Source organism: Pagrus pagrus (genome assembly GCF_965226575.1).
Source record: "Pagrus pagrus genome assembly, chromosome: 14".
In the NCBI taxonomy this organism is placed as follows: domain Eukaryota; kingdom Metazoa; phylum Chordata; class Actinopteri; order Spariformes; family Sparidae; genus Pagrus; species Pagrus pagrus.
In genome coordinates, this window is record NC_140198.1 from 27,034,486 (window position 1) to 27,062,183 (window position 27,698).

General features: G+C 42.3%; 1 protein-coding gene across 2 annotated transcripts in view; it reads left to right on the forward strand.

Annotated features, from left to right (window-relative positions):
- robo3 (roundabout, axon guidance receptor, homolog 3) overlaps window positions 1-27,698 on the forward strand; it is a 93,767-nt gene that overhangs the window by 18,005 nt on the left and 48,064 nt on the right. For both annotated transcript variants that reach the window (XM_084373784.1, XM_084373785.1), the window contains exons 3-6: window positions 22,722-22,879; window positions 23,710-23,830; window positions 25,865-26,003; window positions 26,769-26,896. In XM_084373784.1, coding sequence (XP_084229910.1) covers window positions 22,722-22,879; window positions 23,710-23,830; window positions 25,865-26,003; window positions 26,769-26,896 — 546 coding nt within the window. The remainder of the gene's footprint in view (window positions 1-22,721; window positions 22,880-23,709; window positions 23,831-25,864; window positions 26,004-26,768; window positions 26,897-27,698) is intronic.

Here is a 27,698-nt window from a genome sequence, read left to right on the forward strand (position 1 = left end):
TTAAATGTTTGCTGTTAAATAAGGCCATTACCCTCAGTGTTACAAGATCACTGTAAAGTCTAACTTTGTTTTGACAGCAGTAGCAGGTGGCAAATGTAGGTAGTTTATCTGAATACAAATATAGTTGAGGGCTATTTTGTTGCTGCATGGAGTGTAACTAAGTACATTTACTTTTTTAATTAATTCATTTAATCTGCAAAAAAAGCAGCCGAATATCAGAAAAATGCTAATGCTAATGCTAATCAGAATGTCGGATCAGGCTGATAATCAGTCGACCCATAGACTACAGTATATAATTACCTGTACCTTTGATACTTAAGTATTTTCAACATTGAATACTTTGAACTTTTACTGAAGTACTGTTTGTATTGGTGACTTCCACTTTTACCAAAGTCAAACACAATATCTTTACTTTTACTCAAGTATGATTTTTGGGTACTTGTTACCACACTGCACCCAGCTAGGCTCAAATCAGGTGCTGCTGAATAATTTCTATGGAAGCACATGACTGGAACTATATGTAGTCGTCACACAACTGAAATACTAAACACAAGATGAACTTTTGCCTCTGTTTTCCTTGCCTATCCTCTAATTCAGACAAGAATAAGTCCTGACAGCACACTGCCAGCAGCTTTGTCAGAAACACCAGTGAAGATTTAAATATTTACTCTAATCCCTTCACTCCGGCCTCTCCTAATATCATCCACCCTTTAAAACTGAAACCTTCTTAGGAATTTCTCATCACACTGACTAACACAAACCAGCTGAACACGGTAAAAAAAAAAAATCTCCATTCCTAGTAAAAATCTGTGAAACTCTAGACTCCTGTCAAACACCTTCTGGTCAGGCATCATGTTTTTCTGAAAGGCTCCAGCCCCTAACTTAATAATCAGGCTGAATTTCCCCTGACTGCCTCCACAGAAAAGCAGCCCATGAATCATTCTCTATCCTCTTTAAACAGCTGGGATCTGCGCAGTGTGTCCGTCACCTTTCCTAAAAGTGTTCCTCAAGCAGCATGAAGAATTGCCTTTTACCTTGCTCTTGCTTGCTTTAGGTATCAACATCAAAAGCTGCAGGATATTTGTGATATAAGCCGTAAATGGGAGCGCCAGCAAGTAGAATAGGTGGAGGTGTTGTAAATCGCTTTTCACAGAACTGATTATAAAAAAGAGCAAAAAATGGAAAAAAAAAATAGAGCGGCAGCAAACGCTAGCAATCCCTCACTCCCCATGACTAATCCCCAATGTTTTTCTCCGCTGCGTCTTTGCACTGTGCCAGTTTTGAGTTCTCCTTTTGAGTTCCAAAGAAGTTGTCCTTGCTTTTCCTAATTCATGACGTGCAGATATAGCACTTTCACAAAATCAAAGGACACACTGTTATCGTTATCATTTTTCCCCCTTGAGACAATTGTGACAGCTCCTGAAGGTAACAAGAAAGACACATATAGCACTGTCTAAGTGCTATATCATAGGCAACTGGACTTGTCTCAGGTGCATATGAAGTTCAGTTGCAACTTCTGAGCCTATTCTCTTTAAAGTTGGTTTGGTAAGTTTATTGTAGAAGCAGTTTTGTATATTTGTAGAAAATCTTTAATGAATAAATCAAATGCTCTGAGAAAAAAAAAAATAATAATTTGGGTGTGTTGGTGTAGTCAGGCAGTTTGATCCTTTCAGAGTTACGCTTGCTCTTGCTGGTTTCTATAATCTTACCAACACCAGCCTTAGTACCAGTTTTAGTCGACAGGGCCACGCAGCTGATCAGTCCATCTAGTTTTCTGTTGCTCTCGTCCCTAATGCTGTGGTCTTCTGGGAGGTGACATTCTGTGCAGCTGTCTGCAAACACATACATGCACAGAGACACGAGCTGACACAAAGCCATTGCTCTCAAAGATAAAAATCCCTAATCCACGGTTGTAGAAGAAAAACTGCAAGTGTTTGTTTTACCTGTGTCTTCTGGCGTATGCGTCTGCCTGTGCACCCACACAAGCCCACAAACACATTTTCGGAGTATTGCCTCCAGAGACTGAGACAGAGAGAGAGAGGTTATATAGAACAAACAGGGGCCAGTGCCAAAGCCAAGTCAGTGCCAGCTCCTGCCAGCCCTCTCTGCATGGCACCAGTGGGGCCGGAGATAAGGCCACAGGCAAATAAACCCGCCTGGAGCTGCCAGGGGGCTCAGCATGGCAGCAGAGGAGGTGCAAGATGGCACTTTGTGGCACGGTGTCACTTTGCTCCCCAGCCTGTGACTTGGAAGCACTGGGGGCAAACTGAGAGGGAGCTGCACTGTGTGTTGGTGTGTATATTTGGTATCAGGGTGGGAGCCAACACTGTGGGAAGGGTGGAAGGTTTAACCCCTCACAGTCCATCTGCTGTAGGTTGAGAAGCAGGCTGGGTGATGAAGGCCACTGAACTGTGATATGGATGAAAGGGCAGACTTTTGCAGTGTTGTCAAATATACCTGACTTTAGAGTTTGTCTGTAAAGTACTTTATTTTGTAGTGTTTAATGCCATATGGTTTATTTCTTTGTGGAAAAGTGACAAGAGTGCAGAGCTTTTGAAACTACAGACGGCTTGTCTAGACATTTACTCACACAGAATTGATAAACGAGTCCTTAGAGGTCAAACAAATAACACAGGATACTCCGTCACCTTAGCTGAAGTTTGAAAGTGCACAAAGTTATGGATTTCTAGCTTTAAAGTAATACTCCACCCAAAATCTATCTTTGAAGATCAAACACCCTGGTCAGGCTTAAAAGCTGGCTGTAAAGTGTTTGTAGATTCCTTGCTGACGGAGAACATCTGCTGTAGCTGGGGTTCCGTCCACTCTGCTGTATCCCAGTGCTGAAGAAAAAATCAGACAGTATTTCATACGACCCCTGCATTATTATCAACCCACACTCATATTTCTCACACCTCTCACTGGAATGTCTAATGTCATCAGACTGTGATGGACATGGGTTTTGTATCTTGTCGTAAAATGAGGTGTCAGCCAGTGGGAAAATGTTTTCAAATTGACTTGTTGGCGCAAAGATAAAAACCCAACCAGAATAAATGTCAGCAATGAATGTTTCTATCTTGTTATAATGCTGTGCTTATGATCTGTTTTGGTTTAGGCACAAAAAACACTTGGTTAGGGTTAGAAAAAGGTTATTTTCTGGCTCAGAATACCTGTTTTGGTCGCCACAAACACAGCTGGAGATGTTCTGACTTCCTGTCAAAACTGTCATTTTTTTGTTGCCACAGACATGGCTGGCAAATTCTCCCTAGGTGTTCTTAAAATATCCAGTGGTTTCATGTTGACAAATGTTGAAAGAATGTCACAAACCTGTAAAGTGAATGTGATATGACTGCTTTTGTAGAAATGTCAATATGGTACGTAGTCCATGACATGTACCAATTTGAACGTATCAGTGTAAGGTTTATTTTCTAGGCAATCTATGTACTAGTTGGTGAGATATTTCACCCAAGACCAACATGTAGGGCTGGCCAACATCACTCTCTCTAGACATTTGCCACTAGACCCCAAAAGATGTCTCCCTGGAAGCAAATTTGTATTTGGAAATAATTTGAATGGTCAATGTCAGTGCAGTATGAATTACTGTAAATCATCAACACAGCTGCTTATGGATGCTGAATATGTTTAGTGGAAAAGTTTTTAGACTGTGTTTCGATCTATAAAGAAAATGTAAATTGTATCATAAAGAAGGCACTCAGAGAAGTTTGTTTATAATCACTAGTTGTAATATTGACTGTGTTTTTTTCTGGATAGACCTAATAATTCTTAATCCTTATTTCTCAAGTGTTCGCAGGCCATTGCAAACACTCCTACTGACAATTAGGCACTCAATAACTCATTAGAGAAGGCTCTGCTTAGTTAACTCAGTAACAGTTTCCACTTATTATTAATGACATGTTTGATGAATGGAAGTCTGATACATTAACTGTCTTTTCAGTCTTCAGTAGGTGCACGTGGCTGAACCTCATACATGATGTAGCTGGCAGCTTACACATTAAACTGATGGCTTTGTATATTATTACCTATTAAAGAGGAACTGGCAGAATATCACAGTACACTAACTTGGAGAGCTTTAAACATTCTGTCACAAATGTGGGATCTCAAGGAAACGCTTTCTACCAACAGTTGAGTTATATTTATGCACGTGCTGTCATTCAGCAAGAAGCCTTAAAAGTCCCTTTAATTGCACTTTTTCTCAATACATTCCATGTTCTTGCATCAAGAACAGATCGCATACCACTTCACTGAAAATTTCCTTCCAAAATGTGTGTTTTGCTCCACGGTCCTATCTGATTTCACGCATTAGAAGAGATTCTTTGATCCTGAAAATGTGGCCTACAAAGTACGTGCCAAGAGCAGAGGCCAATTCATGTCAGATGCATAAAAGTCAGTCAAGCACAATAGACCTAACAGGCCAGACACCCCTGGGTGGGGATTTGACATTCAGAGCGACTTGCCCAAGCTCCTGGCGGCTTTTTCTTTGAGTGTTTTATACCTCTGACGTTTTTATTATGCCTGCTACGTCTCTACCGCCTGGCTTTATGGCTCATGCATATTCACACCAACAGGGGAGGGGCAGAGGGGCTTTTTCTGAGATGCTGGGGGTGGAGTCAGAGGTATTTCAAATAAAACTGACTGGGGTTACCTCTAAGGGTTTTATACCCCTCAGATCAACCACCCACCCCTTTTCTAAAGGTTGTTTGGAGGTGAAGCCTCGAAGGTTCAAGATGGCAGCTGCCTTGTGGAATTTGGGGAATGAACAGGTGAAGGTGTGATGAAGCTCATGTCTTCCTCTGCCTTTGTGTGAATCTGTTCTTGTGTGTGTGTGTGTGTGTGTGTGTGTGTGTGTGGGTGTGTACATCCGTAAGTCTTTATAACGGTAGGCTGGGACAACTTTCTCACCCGTAGTAATCCTAGACACCAGTGTGGGAGAAACAGCTGAACAGCACTGTCACAACTTGGATCCTCCTTTCTCTTTCTGTCTCCTACACACACACACACACACACACACACACAAACCTGTCACACTGTTTTTTCATCACTGAGACCCCTGTGCAGGAAAATGCATTTGAGGGTTTATGGATTTGGAAATGGGGAAAGGATTTGATGGGTTTGGTGTTAGGAAAGAGTTATAGTGGGAGAGAAGTAGGCTGCTTGGCTCTGATAAAAGAGATAAAGTCAACCCCCAACCCCCTACCCGTCCCTCTGTCCCCCTCTGCCCCCCTCCCTCCCCTGTCCGGGCTCTGCCCTCTGTCCTTGTTATTAACCCCAGTGGTCTGAAGCCATATGGGTTGTGATTGGAGCTCTGTGGTGCATGCTGTCATACACAGCGGAGTGCAGTCACACTGATCCGTACATCTTAACAGACTGCACAAGTACCTGCAGGGTAGAGCTAAGTGACCATTGAACTGCTTTCAGTTGCTCTGTGCACCTTTTAGAATTATGAATCTCAGAAGTATGAGCGTGGTCAGCACTGCTCTGAGCACCAGGTAAATAGGGTTTTAAATCAAGCTGCCGTGCCATGAATTAAAAGATCTTTATCGGGGGAGGAAAAAATGTCATTGTGAAAATGTTGAACTAAAGCTGATGAAAGCCTTTACCCTCAAGACTTAATGTCAGGAGGAGGAGCATGTTTGCATGATAATGTTTTCCACCAGCTGTCTGAAGCACTATGTCCATTCAGAGTCATTTGTCAAGATAGTGACCAGGTTTGCCGAGTACTACACATACTACACAGGTATGATGAGCACAGCAAGAGCAGAAGGCTATTAAACACTATGACTTAAACTAAAGTATGCACAGTAACAAGCACAGGACGAGTTATAGCTTTTAACCAATCAGAAGCCAGGGCTGATTGCAGTCATAATTAGTTCTAATTAAAAATGCTGCAGTGAAACTATGGAACTTCTTATCCTCAGCCAGTCAAATCCAGGAAAATATAAATGATTCTATATTATTATTCTATTGCATAGATGGCTGACATCAGGATGTTTGTGTCATCTTGCTCCATCATGTCCATACACTCACCATGACTCAGGCTCAGTCCACTGAGCCAAGAGGAAGTCTTACAGAAACACCATCACCTCTCATACTGCACTCTTCAGCAGTGACACTCTCAGTTGCTTGATGATAACAGCTCACCTCTCTGTGTTTGTGTGTATGTATCTGTGTGAGCTCTGAGGTGTGCCCATGCTTCACTAATGGGATTGCAGGTCTCAGCCTTGTGGAACACAGAGCCAGTGGCCATTCTGGTCTTAAAAGAGGGGGATCAGATGGCCAGAGTGAGGCCACGGGCCTCGATCTGGCTTAACCCCCTCTGTATGATCCGTCCGTCTGCCGGTCATTGAGCCAGACCCACCAGCCAAACCCTCCTCCAGAGGATAGCAATGAATTAATTAGACCATACTAAAGGCGAGTGCGACCAGTGACGAGCATGTGTGTGTGGGTGTGTGTGTGTGTCTGTGTGTGTCATAAAGGGTCAGTGGGACAAAAGCAGAAGGATGAGGGGTTGGGGTGGGGGTGGTTCAGGGGGGAGAGGCGTTGACAACAGGTGGTACGAGGAAGAGCTTTACCCCCCCTTTAACGACAGTGTAGCACAGGAGCCACAGGGACTGTTAGGAACAATAAAGGGCCCCTTGCTCCAACCGTTGTGTCCAATCATGCTCCATTATCTCTCTGAACTGCTGATCACAGGTGCTGCACTGCCAGACACACTGTGCTAAATGACGGTCCTGGATGATCAGCTCCTGAACCTAATGTGTGAATTTACTAGAGCTGCAAGGATTAGTCAGGTAATCCATTCCCCTGCCAACTATTTTGATCAATTAATCATTTCAGTCATTTTTCAAGGAAATGTCAAACATTTGCTGGATCCAGCTGCTTAAATGTGAGGCCTTGCACCTTTTCTTTGTAATTTATGATGTAAATGAAGGTTCTTTGGACTTTGGACTGTTGGTTGGACAAAAGAAACAAATTGATGACGTCACTTTGGGCTCTGGGAAAGCATTTTTCAAACAATTTTGACATTTTATAGGCTAAACAATCAATTAATCGTGAAAACTAATCTAGAAATGTACAGAGCAACACATACTATTCAAAAGACAGTCTCAACATAAGTGTTGCGTTGATTTTTTTATTGAGACTGACACCAAATGAAGGGGTTATTCAACTCTAAGGTCATTTTTAGCAGTAGTGTGGTGTTGTATTGGACTGAACTACTATTCAGGTGCTGCTCTCCATATAGAAAGCGAATGGGTGGCTATATTTATGCATCATGAATTTCAAAAGCACTAGTCATTACCCCCTCTTGTTGTAAAGTAGCATTAAACATTTTTCTAATGAAGTGCATTTTGTTTTTAGCTGATTTAATGTGGTCAAAAGAAAGTGAGAACAGGTCTAATTTACTTTTTTTTCACATTTTAAGGACACTGAACAAAATTGATTGTCCTGATTAATATTGTAATTAATTGAGAGTCATTAGTCATGGTCTTACAGGATGCAAATGACCCCCTGTTTTGGCTCATTGAAGCCAACAATAGCCCTCTGGCTAAACTAGACAAGGGGCTGAGTGGTGTGGGTGTGTGGCTTGAGGGTAGAGATTAAGAGAAAGAAATATGAACCAGGAAGTCTAGTGGTAAGCTTCATCAGACACAAAGACACTGCACAGCTGTTGAAACTCCTGTTGGCCAGACTTCAAACTGGAAAGTTATCACGGTATTCACACCGAAATTAGCATGTATGTATATGCTAGTATATCAAGCATGGGTAAACCTGCTTGAAATAGGTTATTGACTTCTCCCTTATTGCCAGGGGACAAGTCTGCCTTTCTGATTTTTTGTCATGCGTGTCACATTTGACTGCACCATGGAGGTCACTGTCAATGTAATGGTGGTTACTTGTTTAAATGAATAGTTCACTCTAGAACGAAATTCAGTCATTATCGACTCACCCTCATGCTGATGAGAAGTCCGGTGTAGTTTCTTTTTCCTCAAAGTGCAGCTGGAGACCCGAGGGGGTACCCTCCGGCAGCAATAATCCATATAACGAGCGTTAATGGCGTCCGAGACGAAAATTTTTCTAGCCTAAACAGTCACTATACTACATTTGCTCCCGCGTGCACGCGAGTCTCCCTCATAGTGTTTGCACTACGGAAGCCGCGCCAGACAAGATCAACGAGACTCGCGATTGATACACACCGGTATTTACATCCTGCTGTGAGTTTCAAAGTTTCAAATCACTAGTGCAGACGGATGGAAAAGTAGTAACAAACCAGTATACTAAACTTAAACGTTAACCTGTTTCATAGCATCAAGCCTGATAAAGCATGTTTTCATCACAGCTGATCAGAGCTGGAGCCGATAAACACTGAACAGTAATGACTACTGCAGTCTGAGTCATGTGATGAATGCCGATTGTACACATTCAAATGAAAGACAAAAGGCAGATGTTAATGGGTTTTTTTTTGTCCAGTGTGAAAGCAGTATTAATGTTAGTCAGGTAAACATGCTACATTGAGTTCCACACATGATTTGTACTGCAAGTTGCTGGTATTGTATGTGCAGTATATTGTCAGATGATGCACTGCACAGTGGCAAAAGTTGAACAAAGATAAACTTTTTCCTTGGCTGCTATTCATTTCTGAGCCAGAGCCCTCTGCAGCATCACCCCTGCTGTGCCAATGCAGCAGCCTCATTCAAAGTATTGAGCAGCCTGTGTTTTTTAATGCACTTCTAATGTCAGTCTGAATGTGCCTGTAGGGAGCATGAGGGGGCATCATGATAAAGAACATTCTCAGTCAGCAATGGCAAATGGCAGAAAGTTGGACTCGAGGAGTACAGACTTGCAGAGGGAATAGCTCAAAACAAATCCATCAACTCATCACAAATAACACAGAAGAGGGATACATCTGGGGAGTTTCAGGCGTCATTAATGACAGACAGTGAGCACGAGAGGCCAACACAATCAATACACGGTTCAAGCAGATCAATTGAATGCAATCAGCGCATCATTACAGAGCAGCTAAAAGGGAGGGCATTAAAGAACAGAGGAAGAAGCATCTGGTTGCCAGTCTTGTTACAAAGCAGGAAAAACAGTGTTAAGAGTGAATGTTAAACCACCAAATGTAGCCTTATAAGAATCAAAAGGCTCCTCACTCAACTCGTTGTGGTTTTTGGACAGCACATTGTTGTTATTGAGCCAATCAGTAGAGTTATTGGGAAAATCATCTTGTTTATTGAACAACAGATTGTGGTTATTTATGAGCTCATCCTATTCAGAGGACAGCTCGGTGTACAGTAGCTGCAGGACAGTTGACTATGGTACTTCGACATTTCATAGTTCTTGTAATTCTAGTTTTTGCCATCTCATTTTAATCACTGAACAATTGATTCTAGTGACTGCATGAGCTCTACGTTAGAAACTCATTCTGGTTATTTGGCAATTCATTCTACTTACAGGATAACTCAATCGAGGAACTCAGTTCGGTAATTGGACGTCTTCTCATTGACACGTGGCCACACTAAAGCTAAATCTTAGGTGTACAGTGTAATCTGATGAGGGATTGGTTTCTAACGTGACATATTGAGCAATATTTTTTAACTCTAATGCAGCAACTTGTAAGCACTAGGTGGAAAATTAATATTTGAGTGGCAGAAAATATCAGCGTATTCCAAATCACTGGTGGTAAATGTTAAATTAGCATTATGTTAATTGCCACAGTTCCCCTTCTGCATATAAATAAGGGGCTTATGTTCTTCCCTTTTATGTTGAGGACTGTTTGCTACTCTCATATCAAGAGCATCCTCTCGAACAATGAGAGCATGTTTAACAGTAGAGATAGCTTGATCCGTAATGTCAGCCTTGTTGGATGCGCTTTTAGTATGTGCATCTTTAATCTCTTCTGTCACAGGTGTTATTGTTACACCATCTTGTCTTTCCAATTATCTGAGTGTTAAAAATGTGGTGACTGTTTAAAAGGCAGTTTCTCACTTAAAATAACCTTTGGATCTTTTCTATTGACAGAAGCATTCACCTGTGAGTATTTGGTATGGCCGAAGTAACACCAGCCCTAAGCTCTTTGCAGTACAAAAGGTTATTTCAGGGGGATTTAGGTATATTTGACCCATCTGAAAATGGTAAATACTAGGGCAACAGCTGTGGAAAATGCTTATTGATTTCCACTCATGTGTATTTGTACAAGATTCATTTCTCCTTAAGACGTGCTCCCACCTCCGAGTTAGAAAAGGTCAGAGAACAGGGGCTTAAGTCATTCAAGTGGAGCTAAATGGATTTCTGCTCCAAGATCCATCTGTTTTTAGAGTTTGTTGACAGGGTGGAAAATTGGAACTGTTGCTCTTCCCTCCCCCAGTCGCACCCTCCGCCGCCACCTCCTCCCCTTTCAGTGCTGGGGTATAAACAGGCATGGCACACTAACAGGGTAAAAAGTGTGCTGGGCACGAGGCAGGATACAAGGCCTGACCATCTGCTCCAGCTATGTGAACACATTCACGTACGTTTGACAGAAAGAACTGCGGCATCCGTTGCGCTACCAGTCAGGGAAAGCTGACAGGGGCAGACTGGCTCACCTCCAACAGGAAGACGCTGATGTCAGGGAGACAATTCACCTTCTTCACCTCTGAGGTGACGGCGGGGAAAGTGGACAGTGGCAGAGTCAGCGACCTAACAATGAAACCGCACGCATGCAGCAAATGACAGGGCTGTGTGTGTGCAAACAAGTCACACTGCTGAGAAAATTGACAGGACTTGCAAGATGGTGAGACAGCACAGAAAACTGCCCACAGACGTACAAGAAACTGTCGGGGTTCTCCGAGTCTGCGTTTAGCTTTTAGCCATCCATCTCCCAGCAGGCATGTCTGGTGTTATTCCACCAATAATAGAGCAAGCTCGTATGAACACTAGCTGCAAATTCTATCATACTATGCAACCCCACAATATGCGAGCACTCAGACTAAGAATAGCACTATGTTAAAAACATATGCAATGGGCTGTGTTGGTGTGGGGTGAAGTATAGGCTTGTAGACAGTATTGTTGTTCAAGCCGTTTACAATCAGTGTATAAAATGATACTTATAAGCACTGATTGTCACGACACATTTGGTGTCAAGGTTAAACAGACACTCTTATAAAGGCTCTGCTAAGACTCACAACAGCATCGTGCTTCCAGCAGACTGCAAACTAGTTACGACCGGAGAAGAATTGCTCTCAACCCAGGAGCCATAAACCGAGCGCTATCCAGGCGGAGTTCAAGGACCAAACAACGAAACTCCCAGTTGTGTCCTCCCACACCGTCAATGCTGCTCTAATCATTGCAACTCCTGATTTGGTCTGAATGAAGTCGATGATACAAGATGTAGCTAATCTAACACGACTTTTCTTCTCCCTCTCAAAGACAGCGAGGTACAACATAGAAATATTCAACTTTGAATGGGCATTCATGAATACTTTGCATTACATTGCAACACGTTTTACGTTTGGCAACCCTGAATTTTATTTGCCAGTGCAGTGGTCTCATTGAAATGAATGATGTGCCTCATGACATTGTGCTAAGTCTGAACACGACCTAAATCACCCTGTTAACATTTCACTTGAATTGCCTTATTGTTGGAGTGGAATTCTTGAAGGTGCTCATTGCCACCATCCCACTGCAGTGGTCAATAATTAATGGGTTGTGTGTGAGTGTGTGAGTGTTGGGTGGGGGCACCCATTGTCTATAGGCGCCTCTGTCCACCCAGTTCCCCTTGAGGTGGAGTTAAAGAGTGTTTCTGGTTTTCCAGATGGGTGAACTACAGTAGCCTTGATTAGGCCGGAGGGTCGGCTGAGGGCAATTCGCGGCAGGTGGGCGGGGGGTTATGGGGTGGACGGGGGGCGCTTCAGTTGCTTTACAATGGGCTTCTCAGCAGTTCTCAGTGACCCTCTTACCCCGCTGCTATAGGCCACACGACGTCGGCCATTACTAGATTAAAGTAATCCTCTTTTCAGAGCCAGACAATTGCTTTATTAGCTGACCACACACAGGAGCCTGACCACCTCTGTAATGGTATTGTTGTTGGGGCCCTCGGGGTCCTGGGGTGGGTGTTTTTGGTAGAGGGTGGGCAGAGGGGGGAGGAGGTTTGTCATCGTTTCTTGGCTGTGTTTTGCATTGCCATGCATACATTACTTCTGCGTAACTTCTCCTTGTTTAACCCTGCACACCAGCCATATTTGTTTCCGTTCTCCCTAGATTGGTTTCGGGTGGGGAGGTACTTTCTTTTCACGGTGCAGCACACACACACACACGCATATGCACTCACACTCACTATTCCATATCACATATCATATCGATAGCCATACTGCTTGAATTATAATCAGACTAAGTGAGCGTATGGATGTGGATGTTTGCACCCCCCCACCCCCCACTCTACCTTGTCCCTTCTTAGCATGCAGTCCAGATTTTTTTTCTCTCTGAATCTCTCCTCTGCCTTGTTATTGCCAAACAGCTCCATTCAAAATGCTGTTTCATCTCCTCTATTCCTCAGTTTCTAAAGGCATGGCACATTTCCAACTAAAGCAAAAATGTTCCTTTAAAAATCTACTCCAAAGTGTCTCTGTGTTTCTGCTGACAGATCTTTCTTTGTCAAAAGGGCATAAAGCTGTTTTTGCAAGCCTGTCAATCACGCACGAATGGCTTCACCTGATAATTTATTCAGCTTTATGAGGAGGGGGAGCCACTCAAGCTGAATTAAGTATTGTCAAACAGTTTGAATATTTCATGAAAAGCTGGGTTCATTTGAAGAAATGTGGTATGTCTCTATACCCTGTCATTTACATCACAGTGGCCATGAGCGAGGCATACAACAAAGTATTGCAAGGTTTTAGGATGCGTCTCTGCACACTCGCTAAAGGATATATGAGTGTTTCAATTAAAGACTCAGAGACTCAAGACTCATGCAGGGAGGGCTATAACATCTGCACTTTTCTTTCTTCATCAACAATACATTTTTTCTCTGAAATCCTCCACTTGCGAAAGACAAGCCAATAAATACACAGCTTCATTAAGTTGATAGATTTGACATGCTGACCATGAAACGGCCGTTCACCTTGACTGTACTCCATTTAACATATCTCTCCTCCTCAGAGGTCATGAGCCTTCACTGTTTATCATCAGTTCCCAGTAAGAGACTAAAGAGAACGGGAAATAAATCTTAAACACAGCTTTTTGATAATGTGATATTATTGATCCACGCCTGGAAGTAGTTTTTTCTCGCTTCTAAGCGCAGGAGGTTAGAAGTCAGGGTCAGCTACAAGACTGCACCCTGGAGTAGGAAACAAATCATTGTCTTGCCCCAAGGACTCCTCAGCAGGCTGGACTGTAGAGGATTTGAGGGGGATGCCATTGTGCCATTGGTGGAAAAACGACCAAACTGCGTCCCCCATATAAACCTACCACCCCCCTTCTGTCCCCTAGTAGCAGAAAGGGTGCAGTTACAGGGGTTATGTAGTTTTACTCGTTTTTAGTAGCACAAAAGTACCCAGGCCTGTAGTAGGCCTGAGAGGGCATTAAGTCGTCCATATCTTGTTTTTGTTTTTAGTACCCACAATTGGTGATTTTAACAACTCACCAACTGAGGGTGGATGTTGGTGATAATAAGCTAGGTTCTTTGCTTGAAGGATGTCTCTCTCACCACCAGCCAGCTCTATTCGATACTTGCACTCTCTAAGAGGAAAATCGAAGAGCTGGGGAGCCGCAGTGTTCCTTTAATTCCCAGAGATTTATAGAGTCCATACTCTGCTGAGTTTGGTCTGCAAGTTGTCAGGGGTCGGGGGAGTCATGTGTGTATCCCATCAGGAATTGCCGAGATGAAACACATAGATGAAAAAATTGGCAGAACAGCACACGGACTCTCACACAGACACACACAGGGCCAACATGGCATGCCAGGGGAGGTTTGCGGTGGATTAACCTCAAGGTTGCTGGGTGGGTGAGCACAGCCAGAGCAGCAGCACCAGCTCAGAAATGGGATGGGAACCTGCTGCTGAGCAACACATAGGTGAACACTCCCCATGCCTGGAGAGTAGAAGGATTTACACGCAAATGAGGAAAAGTTTGTCCGTGCGAGAGTTAGTGTGAGTATGAATGTACACACATGTTTGTGTTTACAGTAGACTGGCTTTATCCCTGTCTGTGCAAAACTTGTGGCATTTTCTGTAGCCCCTGGTTAATGGGAGGGGTTGGGCTGGGTTTACAGGGGTAAGGGGCTCATATGTGAGAAGACCTTGCCTTCCAAGTAGTATTTTAATACACCCCTCCTCTTGACTTGAAATATGGCTATATCAATCAAATGGGTCTGGAATGTCCCAATCTTGTTCTGCTCTGCCCATGAGTCTGCACACAAACAAATGAATGGATGAACTTGCACACGTGACTTAATAGAATGACTGATGGTGTTAACGGAGAAATGAAGAAATGTTGACAGTAACTTTTTCTGCCCTGATTTTTGTAAAGTAAAAGTAATAAAAGATATTCACACAGATCTTGGCTGCAGCCCAGTATCTGTGGGAATTCTGGTTTTATTGGAACATTTTCCGGGGCTCGATTTACATCTAATGCCAAACATTCAGGGCAGGCAGTAATGTGCCCTGTAGGTAGCTGGATTTATGCTGGACACAATGGGTTTACTGAAGTCCCAATAGAGATATTTATAATGTAGGTATTGATTTATAGTTCAGTGTTGGATTTCACACATTAAAAGTGTCCATGCAAAACAAAATGGATGTGTCAAACATGTACCCGCCATATCATAAAATGTAGTTATTCTTATCTCCTCCAGGATATGCACACACTCCACTAGGATATACTGTAAACTGCAGCAGTAGTTTTACAAAATAAAAGCTTTATAATTATCTTACTGATTGTACTGATTGTTTTTAGGTTAAGGTAAATGCATCAATGCATTGAAGCCTTTGTGTAGTTAGTGCATTAACGGGAACTTTGATTTATACATTTGACATATCACATGACAACTGCCTGGCTGGTAACATTTTGCGTTCAGCTATTTCAGATTTTAAATAAATGAATACGTTTTATTGTGAAGAATGTATAAAGGCAAAAAGTGTTTATAACTGAATTTGCGGCGCTTTCTGAGCCACTATTCTTCATTAATACTGCGGGGGAGGAAGAGTATTTTCGGCCGCTCCCTTGACCACTACTCAAGACAAGTGCGCCATCAGTCAAAGCACGTAGCCCTGTTGTAATGAAAATGCAAGCTGTATCAGCAGGTGTACGGAAAAGTCCCACAGCACTTCAGTGTCACAGTGTCCAGTTTCCTCCTACTTGTTGGAGGCAGCACGGTGGCATCTCTGCTCATATACCTGTTCATATAACATATACATTAGTGCACAACCCTTTGCGACTGCCTACCTCCATGTAATTTGTGCAGGGGTTACATATTTTAACCACATGTACTGTGTCGCATGCCCTGCCACGTGAAGCATGAACCAGCTTAAACATGTAATATTGTTGTCACATGATTGCAGCTCCGTGCTAACAGGGTGCCCACAAGTTGGCCCGATCATCCTCGACCTCATGTTATTGGCCATGTGCTTCATTACAACACACTCACATGCGCAGGCACATAAAAACACACACACAGACACACACACACACAGAACAGCCCCTCCCCTTGAGCACCCCTTACCTCGCCTGTCTCTGTGTGGCTGATAATGAGTGCCTCCTGTGCTGTCCCACTGCTGCATGTGGGGCCCACGGTCATATTGGCTGCAGACTGCACCGCTGCCAAGTATTAGACCCCCACCCACACACACACACACACACACACACACACACACACACACACACCTCCCTCCCCACCCGCTCCTCACCCACCCTAACCCCAACCCCCATCCAACACGTCTGGGTGTGACAAGACACTGTGGAGGGGCATTTATGAGCGCTTAAAAAGCCGTGAAATGTTGCACCTTGACAGATAACCTCGTTTATTTTTTTCTGAGCAGCACTAAGGGGGTGGGTGGGTGATGGTGGTTTCCCATATTTTATAGCTTAATTCAATTTTGGGCAACATTTTACATGTAGTGACAGTGATTATCTATACTAATAACAAGCCTCTGATCTTCCTGTAATGCATCAAAGTGACTTGTGGATTTCATTACAGTGTTATCTGAGCCCAGTGCCCAGCTGATAATTAGTTTTCCTGAGTTTTGCTATAAAGAATGCCAAGATTATCAGGTAATGCTAATTTGTACTACAGAGATTGCTGGTCAGGAACACTCTGGTGCACTAACACACTTTGATTTGTTTGTTCAATTTCATTTTAATGTATCATCTCTTTACTAATAGAACAAAAAGAACATTTCCTAAAACATTCACCTCAACCTGTCAGGGTCTATTGTTTTACAGCTATGCATGGGAATCATTTTTCATGCTCTTGTCATCATGGCTAGCAGGACCAGCTGCTTTTCAACCATCAGCCTAGGTTGGGTAGGAGGTCTCTGGGTGAGGGTGGTGAGGATTGGGAGGGTGGGGTCGCAGCTGTTGCAGCTGCTAAATGGACTCAGCTGACAGGACTAAGCAGCAGCGACGGTGGCCTAAATGGCTTCGTCATCCAACACGCTGAGGGACAAAAGAAAATGGAGGGAGTGAATTTGAGGGGAAAAATGCATCGGACATTGATGAACAGGTCATGTGTGTGTGATTGTGTGCTTGAAGTGAGTGCAGGGCAGGCGGTAACGATCGGGCCGAGAAGGTGACCCTGCTGGACTCATGGAGGGAGTAATTGAAATGCCCTGTTGCAGTGATTCCCATTCATTTAGCTTTAGCGCCGGCTCAATTTCGCTCTTGGCCATATGAGCATTTCCAGAGAACCAAACCATGTTATGCCATTTACTCAAGGCCATAAAATACTCTCAGGCCAGAAAGTAAGAGCAAAATGACAGCAGCATGAGAAAAGTGGAATTACTCTTTAAACCAAGTCGTTTTTAAAATGGGGGACATTTCAGGTCAGCTGTCAGAAATGGTTGATCGAGATTTGGTAAGGGCTTCTTGACAGTGTGTGTACATATGTTTGTGTGTGCGTGTGTGTGTGTGTGTGTTGGTGCACCACAGGGGAGTTCCAATCTCCAGTCAGCCTGTATATTGGACTGAGCTGGTCATATTGGATGCAGACAGTGTTTTGGTGTATTTGCTGCTACAGCTGCTGTGCAGTGTATCTACACAAGTGTCTGTGTTTGTATTAGGTGGGGTAGGGAGGCGCTAGTTGCTTAGAAGCAGCATGGACATCTGTCCCCAACTGTGAGACCCCCACCACCTCCCCCTCATCCTCTGCAAACCCTCCCATCACCACTGAAAACACACACACACACACACACACACACACACACACCCCAATATCCTGTACGGGCCGTTTCATCATGGTGTAATGGTTGATAGGGATCGGAGGGGGTCCACTCTGGATAATGAGAGTGGCTGATGGAAGATGGCTTCTGATGGGGGCCCCTGTTGGGCCCAGGGGCCTGGACAGATATTGCCTTGGGGAACAGGCTACACCTATAGAGAGAACAGAGAAGATGCTAACCTGAGCATCTAAGCAGTTTTGATGGAGGGATAAGAGTGATGTACGTACTCGGGCGACAGAGCAAAATCATCTCATTTTTCTGTGCGTTCACACCACTGCAGATTGCTTTATGGCACGACAAGATTTAAGCTGAGAGATGGACGGATGGCCAGCTCAATCCCCAACAACAGAGCTTGAACCTGAGGATGCTTTTCTTGATTCCCCTCCCTCCCTCCTCTTCGCTCTGCGAGCCAAGGGACCATCCGTCATTCTCTCTTTGCCATCTGAATATTTATTTTAGAGGGGGTGCTGTCACACACACGCAGTCCTTGGAACATTAATGACAGCGATAAAGCCATTTAATTAAAAGTGAGCCTGAGCTCGCCCCAAAGGTGTTTTTTATGTCCAATTAAATGCTCAAATGATGCCCTGATATACAGCAGGGTCCTGATACTTTGCACATGTGGTAAATCACAGAAGTCTAGTGCTCACGGATAAATATTACCTCCATACAATAACACACTTTGTTGGGCACAGAATAGATAAGCTTCTCTGGTGGTTTTTAATTTTTGTAATGATTAAGTGTAATTTGTAATTCGCACATCCATCAATGTACGTCACAAGCTGATAAATGCTGTGTGCAGATGGGCGTCATTTGTTTTCGTGTGATTAATGTGTTTGTCAGTGTGTAAAGATACAGACTGACAACAATCTGACAGAGACTCTGAGTGAGACTAAGATCCTCAGAGATCTCTCTCATGGTATATCAAAGGTTCAAAGGTTCATTTAATCGTCATTTTTCAAACACAGGTTTGTACAGCAAAATGCAAGTTGTAGTCCCTTTATGCTACACCAGAAAACATTTTTTTACGGTGGAGTGTTGAGGATGAGTTTAGTCTCACAACCTGATGAAAGAGGCTTCTCCATAGTCTGGTGGTACAGCAGTGAACACTAGAAATGTTTAGAAATGTCAGTGTTAGGGAATGTCTTTTAGTATCCTTTGTGTCTGCACAGAGCCCAAAAGATACTGAAGGACAAAACCCACCTCAGCCACGGTCTGTTCGCCCTGCTGCCTTCTGGCAAAAGATACAGAAGTATCCGCTGCTGTACCACCACACTACAGATCAGATTCTTTCCTCAGGCTTTGAGGCTCCTTAAACATCTATAACACTCCACCATGACAAGTTTATTTTTGTGACTTAGTTATGATTTATAAACACGTCTGTGTATTTTTTTGTGTGTGTGTAGTTTAGGGAATTCCAAACATGTACAGTAGTTGCACATATCAGAGGAGGTGATTCATATATATATATGTATATATATATATATATATATATTTCACTGCCAGTCTTCAGGGTTTCAGCTCCAATCAGACATCTATATTTCAAATATATGTGCTTGTGGTCCTTATCTTGTAGCCTGTGTGTGTCACTGTGGTCTGTGCTCTGATTAAAGCCCACCGCTCAGGCCCAGTGGTGGGGATTACTCTGGCTTTGTTGAAGGGGTTTAAAGAAAGGGTCAAAGTGCACCCACTTAATATGGGCCCCAAAGGGCCTCATGGGTAATTGCCAGTGCCTAATAAACTTCTAGACACCCTCTTTCTACTGAAATCCGCAGAGTGTGGAAGGCAGAATAGGAAAGATCAGGGGCCCCTGGAGTCTTGATCTCAAAATGGTGTGTGACAGGTCATCGCAGCAGTCCTTTAACCCCACAGCATGGTAATTCATACCTGGGGTGAAGCGGACTGTCCTATTTCCCTCCTCGCTTTACGTGATGGGACAGGTTCCTGAACAATTTAGTCAGGGTTTTGTAATCTGCTGTGAATAGTGATTGGGAGAAATGTGGAGACAAGTATAGATAAGGTCAGGGGTGTGGTTTGGAATATCATTCCAGGATTGGAGGGGCCAATGGGATTTGGAGTGCCCCAAATGCTCTGTTGCTAAGTAATTGGCCATCAGGATATGGGTCTGACTAAAGCCATAAGTGGCAATTTGATCCCTTGAAGAGACAGATAAAAAATACAGAAATTTAGCGGTTCAGGAGCCCACAATGAATTGTGGAGACCTGTATATTATCAGGGTAAAGGCAAACGCAGGCTCTGTTAGCTAATGAGGAAATGAAAAATATCCTCCTTTCTCCTTAAACACTGATGTGCCCGTCTCTCATGACCTTGATTACAAACAAAACAGGCTGATTTATCTCCTCACATACACACCCACCCTCATTCAACGAGGACGCCACGCTATCTTGACAACAAGAGAAATGAGCCTTCACGGCGTTCAGTCTGACATTGAGATACAATGCATTTTCCACACAAACCCAGGTATTTCAGATAAGGAAATGTGAGAATTCTGAGTGTAAGCGAGTTCATATGGAAGGATGGATGGATGGACACAGATATATGGATGGTGATGATAACAGTAATGTCCTGGGGCTTTGTTGGCCTGTCAGTGCTGTCATTAGGGGAGGTGTGTCATTAATCAGATGAGGCAATGACCCTTCCCTGCTGGCCTGTGACATTACAGCGACATTGGTGCTGTTTCTAACAAATGTGGACTCACGCCTGCACACACCTCATAAAGACATATACGCATGAATAGAATATATACAAAATGAACATCTGTGTAATGTACACATTCCATGATCTATCAGTATTGATTTTGTGGACACAAAGCCTGGAGGAGACATTTACAGGCAAACAATAACACATGCATGGTGCTGCTTTACATGAACATTAAATCATGTGGATGGGCAGAGGTAAATATTTCTTCTTAGCCACTGATTCCAATGGAAGATGGCTCCGGGCATCCATACATTTTATACTTTCATATTCCACTTGAATAACAAACCATATATTCTGCTCTGTTTGCTTATATAGTCCTCAAGGCTTCGCATAACAAGTGAGTGAGCATGGCAGTATGTCTTACTGAGCTATGAAAACGGTTATGTGTCCTATTGAGTCACAGGGCAAATGTAAACAGAGCACTTTTTAATGACACTGAAGACACACTTCAAAAGGAAAACATACTGAATCAAACACATGACTAACTAGAATGGCACTCAGTGGAGTGTATAACTCCGACAAGACCCGTTGGTCCCCCTGAATATAATCAAGCCTAATCCAATAACAAATAAAACATATATAACTCTGCTAGATCCGGATTTTTATTTGGATCTGCATCACTCATAAATACAACAAAACTGTTGAAAAACGTCCTGTCATGTAATGTTAAAGAAAGTAAAAAACAAATCCTGAATCTGTCCCTTTAGCTGGATCCTCACCAAAAGTTATTGGGGTCTATTCTGGGCCAAGACCCATTCTCCATCCAAGTGTCATGGCAATCTGTTAAGTAGTTATCCTTCTGACAAACCAACCAACAAACAAACACATGGACATGGCTAAAAAACACAACCTCCTCAGTAGGGGTAATAAAGCACCATGATTGGACCATAACCTCAAAATATAGGCTGTAATTTGTGTTTACTTGTGTTAACATCTTATTCGTTCAGTAGTAAAAGTAGATTTACTTAGTAAAAGTATACAAGTGCTTGGAAAAGCAGCTCATTCACAGTAAAATCTGTACTTACATAATAAGGGAATTTCCACCCATAGTCTTGATTATGTAAATGTTGCTCCTGATAACACATTTCAATTTAACCTAAAAGGTTGGAAACAATGTTAAATGTGTTTGCTGGGATAAGTCAAGCTTTACACATATACACATTATGTCACAACTTAATGTTAATGTTTCCCCAAACATCACAAGTAGTAGTGATGTTCCAAAGTCTGTGAAGAGTGTAAATTAGGACACCCGTTCCTAACATGACTTGTAATTTTTAAGGTGAAGTAACTGATTTCTCCCTGCTCATCTTTATGACAGGCTCGACAGCCCTGCAGACTAGCGGAATGTCATGATATCGATATGATTCATTGATATCATCAATGAGATTGCCATAATATATGCAAATCTGCCATGCTACAGTATCTTCTTGCATCAATTAATTATCCACCAACTCCTTGATGTCCTTCAAAATCTTACATCTACTTATAGCTTCAAAGATAGCTTTGCAGAATATTTTTAGGGAAGAGAATTTTTATTTTGAGAGATAGTTTAGTTGCTGCTCAACTTAGAAAGTTTGTTCAGAAATGGAGAGAGAATAGGAGAGATTTTAATGTGAAAAGCAATTTTTGTGAGGATCCATCTATCAGATAAGCGAGGGACATTCAAGCCAGTGAGGTGCGCCATGTCATTGGTTTAACTCGTTTATTTCCCTGTTGGCTGAGGGAGACTTGTAGCCTGTAGGCCTGCTTGGCTGTGGCCTCATCCTGGTAGACCGGTGTTGACAGTACATCATCCCAGACTACAAAACCATCCTCTACACCTGTAATCTGAGAGGTCACAGAGCTCTAGAGACTGAAATGAGAAAGAAGCAGCTCTGTGCCTTCAGGTAACAGCTAATGTAGGTTGACTGCAGAGGGATGAATGTGTGAGTAAAAGAGGCTGACTCGAAGACAAATCTCTAATGTTTTATGAATAGACTCCAGGAAAGAAAAAAGAATCAACTAGATTTAGTCAGAGTGACTTCCTGCAGTTGATATTGTTGATTTACCTTATGTACTTGTTTGATTGGTGACTTCTTATCTTGACCACATGTTCATTGTAATTATGGGTTTGCCATGGGAGTGTGTGTGTGTGTGTGTGTGTGTGTGTGTGTGTGTGTGTGTGTGTGTGTGTGTGTGTGTGTGTGTGTGTGTGTGTGTGTGTGGTGTGTGTGTGAATGTGTGTGGGTAAGATTGAATAATTCACCTACTGTGTGTGTGTTGGCTACAAGATCATTCATTATTGATGTGATGTTATTCTGCACACGACACTGAGTCAATGAAGACCATAGGGACGTATGTACACCTGTTTTTTTCACCTGTTTGTCATTCATATTGTTTGTTTTTTAAGGCCAAATGTCAGTTCAAAGTGAACAGGCATCCTATATTCAGAATAAGATGAGAGTACCATCAGCAGGCTAAATGTCAGCAGAAAGTTAGCAGAACATCTTACATGCACCGACAGATAAAATATAGGATCATCAACAAAGAAGTTTACACAGTCATCTTACAATGCCTCTCCACCTTCCCTCTTTTCCGCAGTTCTGAGAGATGACTTCCGTCAAACACCTAGTGATGTGGTGGTAGCAGCAGGTGAGCCGGCTGTCATGGAGTGCATCCCCCCCAGAGGCCATCCGGAACCCACCATCTCTTGGAAGAGAAACAACATCCGTGTCAATGACCGAGATGAGAGGATCACTGTGAGTTGGCTGCTTCTTTTCTATAGACATTTTTTCTTGCTTTTTTTGCAAGACGGACCTTGCTTAGCCAAAATGTTGAATGAAACTTTACAAAAGTGATTTTGAATTTGAAACAAATTAACTGCTGATCTTCCATTTTGCAGTTTTTTGTTTGTATAAATAATACATTATTTGCAAACTATTAGTGTCATGCTTTTTGGGATTCACACAAGCTAATCTGCTTCATTTTTCAAGTGATCTGCCATTCTTTCTTTTTTTGTCATCCACTGACCGATCAATAACTTGGAATTTTAATTATTGATGATAAACCCCTGATTAAGAAACAATCCAGTTCTATCATTGTTGATAATTGGAAAGTTCACCAGAACACCACCTTCGAGAAATGAGTGGACACCCAAACTTCAGAACACAGTAAAACCAGGCATGTTAACCTACTGTTTGAAAGCATGCATGTGTGCTCTCACTATTTACCAGCGTCAATCAATGCAGCTACTGACTCAGCAATGGAAGATGTTTCTATGGTGATTGGCCTGGAGCTAGACCCATTGTCAAACAGTATAAGAACTAGCAGAGGAGCCATATGTTGTGACACACTGAAAATGATGGAGTGGCTGCCCTCTTGACGAACATGCCTCAATATCCTGTTTCCAACCATTTTCCATTTGTCTTTTTTCTTTCCCCCTCCTCCACCACCACCTCTACTCCCCCTGCTCCTCCTCATCTTTCTCACCATTCTCCTCATCCTCCTCCTACACTAACCTTTTCAATTCCCTCTGTGCCTCTTCCTCCCTTCCTTCCCCTCTTCTCCTCCCTTTTCCTTTCATTTTCAGATCCGAGGAGGCAAGCTGATGATTTCCAACACCAGGAAAAGTGATGCTGGCATGTATGTGTGTGTTGGAACCAACATGGTTGGAGAGAAGGACAGTGATCCTGCTGAACTTGTGGTGTTTGGTGAGTCATTACTACTGCATCTCATTAAAAAGTGGTCAACTTGAAAATACTGCCTGGGAAATTAATCACACAGGAGTTACAGAAATCTGATTAATTACCATATTATGAATCCCTATGCAAGCATGGTTATTATTTAATTGTGAAAAAATTATATCAGATGCAAAGATCTGTATCTTCAAATAATCTTGGTTGAGGTTATATAGTAAACTGATTTATTTTCTCTTTGGTTGCTTTCATTTCTCTGCTGATGCTGGAGAAGATGAATGTTTCCCTTCCAGCTGCCCTCTGCTTTTGCTCTCCTGACCTCTCTCCGTCTTTCCTTCTCTCTGATTCTTTGCTTTGCTCTCAGCAGAGCAGCAGCCTAAGCGTTCTCAAAGTGTGTATTGATCCCAGGAAACACATAGAAGATTGATATTTTCTTTTCAGCACCCCACCCCCTCCTCAATACCACCACGACCCAGATGCTGCTCCTTCTGCGCATTGTAGTGCAACATTAAACCTTAACCCAGTTTGTAACACTTAATTTAGCAATTTATGCTTCCTGAAAATACACATCCCATCACTGATATCTTATATCTAATATTACTGCCATCTGTGAAATTTGCATGATTATAGTCAGTACACATCTGCACTAATTTCTCTGCTATCACCATAGCAGATCTTGATAAGAGCTTACAGTGCATATTTATCTCTCTTGTCATTCTTTCATAAGTGTAACTTGATGTTGTTATTCACCTGTATCAGGCCTGTAACTCTATTAATGATTATGCAAAATCTTCCTTCTTATTTGTGAATATTAACAGGTTCAGTTGTGGTGACCTGGTTTTAGTTTTCACATTAATGTCCTCGGTAGTAACTGTTTGTAGTTCAGTTGAATCCTATTTCTGATGAATTAGAAACAATATGTTCGTAAAGATTCATCATCATGAGTTTGGGTATTGATGCTGGACCTTTTTTTTAATCTTGGTAAATCTTGATAAGAAATCTCTCAGGCTCAGTTGAGGCTTGGATCAAATATTCACCTCAAAGTGAGCTCTGGTGCAATGCAGTGGCCATCAGCTTTCCCACACAGCTTTCCACACGCTTAACCCACCCAACCCTTCACCTCCTGCTCCTCTTACTCCTCCTCCTCTTACTTGTGTCTTTGTTTTCTTCTTCTATCTCATTGCTTGCTTTTCCCTCTGGTTGCCTTTGGTCTTTATACTTATCATTTAGAGGTAGACTTTGGTTATACCGCTTTTCCACCAAAATTAGCGGGTCTGCACAGGTTTTTTTAAACACTGATACATCCGCTAAAAATCACCTGTTGACCCCGTTCCAACTTCCCGCAGGCGTAACACTTTAAATTTTTATCTGAAATGTTACTTTGTACGTCACTGACGTCTTGTTGTAACAGAAGAAATGATAATAGACGCATATTACCCATATCTACTGCAGAGTCAATTGACCCGGGTGTAAATGCAGAGTTTACACATTCCCATTGCACACAAAAGCCTGATCTTAGCAAGTTTAAGTGGGATTTTAGATCAGTGGAAGATATATCGGAAACACTAAATATAGGATTTTATATTTATATATTCTTAATTAGGGATGTAACTAATGATTATTTTATTATCATGAAATCTGCCAGTTATTTTGATGTAATCAATTAATTTGGTCTATAAAATGCCAAAATTGCACAAAAAAAAGGCTCAGACTTTCCCAGAGCCCAAAGAAACGTTTTCAGATTGCTTCTTTTGTCCAGAGACTGAGATTTACTGACATATTTGACACAGAAAAGCAGCAAATCCTCACATTTAATTTGACCATTTTGATTGAAAAATGACTAAAACGATCAATCAATTAACAAAACTGTTCTTGATGAATTTTCTTTTGAGTGACTAGTCGATACATTTGCTAATTGTACAAGTCTGTAGTTGGATGAGCTATCCCAAATTAGTCCACTCTTCTGACAAATGTGAATAGTCTCTCTCTGCAATTAGAAAGTAGCAGCACGAGCATTTTTAATCCTCCCTCTATTCTGTCTAATTCCAGAGAGGCCAGTGTTCACCAAACAGCCGGTGAACCAGGTGGTGTTGGCAGACGATACGGTGGACTTCTTCTGCGAGGTGCATGGAGACCCAACTCCGACTGTCCGCTGGCGGAGAGAGGAGGGAGAGTTGCCCCGGGGCAGGTACGACAGAAGCGCCATACTGTTAGAAGTGCAGGATCATCAAACCACTGTTACTAAGCAACACATTACATTTCTGGAAACAAGAAGTGTGGCTATCCTAACAGCTTCAAATTACAGAACAAATGCCTGCATGTATGCTTTCCCAATTAAGCTTTATTCAGTGCTAAGATAGGCAAATGCGAAAAGACTGAAAGATGTGCCACTATTTTGAATATGCCAGCTACAGTATACTGTATATACTCCCACACTCACTCTCTCAAACACTTTGGTTATTCGACTGGATGAAACTATAACGATCCCTCAAGGGAAATAAAGTTAAATGCTCCCTTGTTGTCAGCAGGATTGAGATCTACACAGAGAGACTCTGATGGATTTGTTTTGTCCGTTGCCTAAAGCATTACAGGACAACTCACTCCGTCTCCACATGCATAATGACGCGTGGTACACACATTAGCTGCTTGTTCAAAAACTTGATTGTAGACACTTTCCCTTTAAGAATACCTTGTAGTTTTCTCTTCACATCTGTTGACATACAGACAATAATCAGAGACACAAATCACAACGAAATCTCATATTGCCACCTGCATTACATAAACTTTTCAGATGTTAAGGAAAACAGCCTTGTTCTACATTGTCTGACACTCAGTTGCAATTTACAAAGGTTTAATAAACTAGGTAACTTTGCAATTTGCAAATTCACAGACAGCTGGAGAGAAGTGATGCATTGCATTTCGTGCTAAATCTTGTGTGTTGATGTTTCTCCAGATTTGAGATCCGCAGTGACAACAGCCTGCGCCTGACCCAGGTGCGAGGTGAGGACGAGGGCACTTACACCTGCGTGTCAGAGAACAGCGTGGGCAAAGCCGAAGCATCGGGTACCCTGCAAGTGCACGGTGAGACATAGGCTACTCTTCGTCAATCAATCACACAAAAAAACACTGTAGTCACATGCATCAGTAGTATTTTAGTCAGATTCCATCCCTGCAATTTCCAGCTTCATTTCAGTTTGCTGCTTAAGTAACTGAGACTTGCGCTATAGTTACTGGCAGTGCCAGCTGGCTGCACAGTCATAGTGTATAATGTGTTCAGAGTGAATTCAAGTGAATTTTGATTTGCAAAATGTGTAAATCACAAAAAACAATTGTTGCAATCATTACATTTAAAATGAAGCACGAATAATGTGGAAAACCAGATAATGTGTGTTTGTTACTTATTTCAAATGTGTTGTTGATTTCTCAAAGAAAGTGTAATTTCCCCAATAATATAAAGACAGAAATCTGCCACCAACTAAAAACATCTTATGCTGCTTTAATTCAATAAATAGTTAAATTAGTTTAACTTCACTGGAGGCAATTCTACACTGGCAGAAAATTGGATTTTTCAACACTGAATACATGACTAAATTATTTGCACAGATGGACAGTTTTGCTATTATGCATTACAGAACCAACCACCTACTAGCGGGCTCTGTCATTCAGTTGTTTTTCTTTTGACGAATTCAATTTGGTTACTTTTGTGAAAGATTCACAGTCAACTCAGTTTTCTCTACAAAAACATGTTGAATGTTTTCATCATCTCAAACAAAGAGATAATGCCCATAAGAAGTCAGAAGAAGTTGTGAATAAGCAGATAGACAGACAGACATTGTGGCTGATTATAACTCCATATTATGCCATTGGTAACATGCTGTTAACT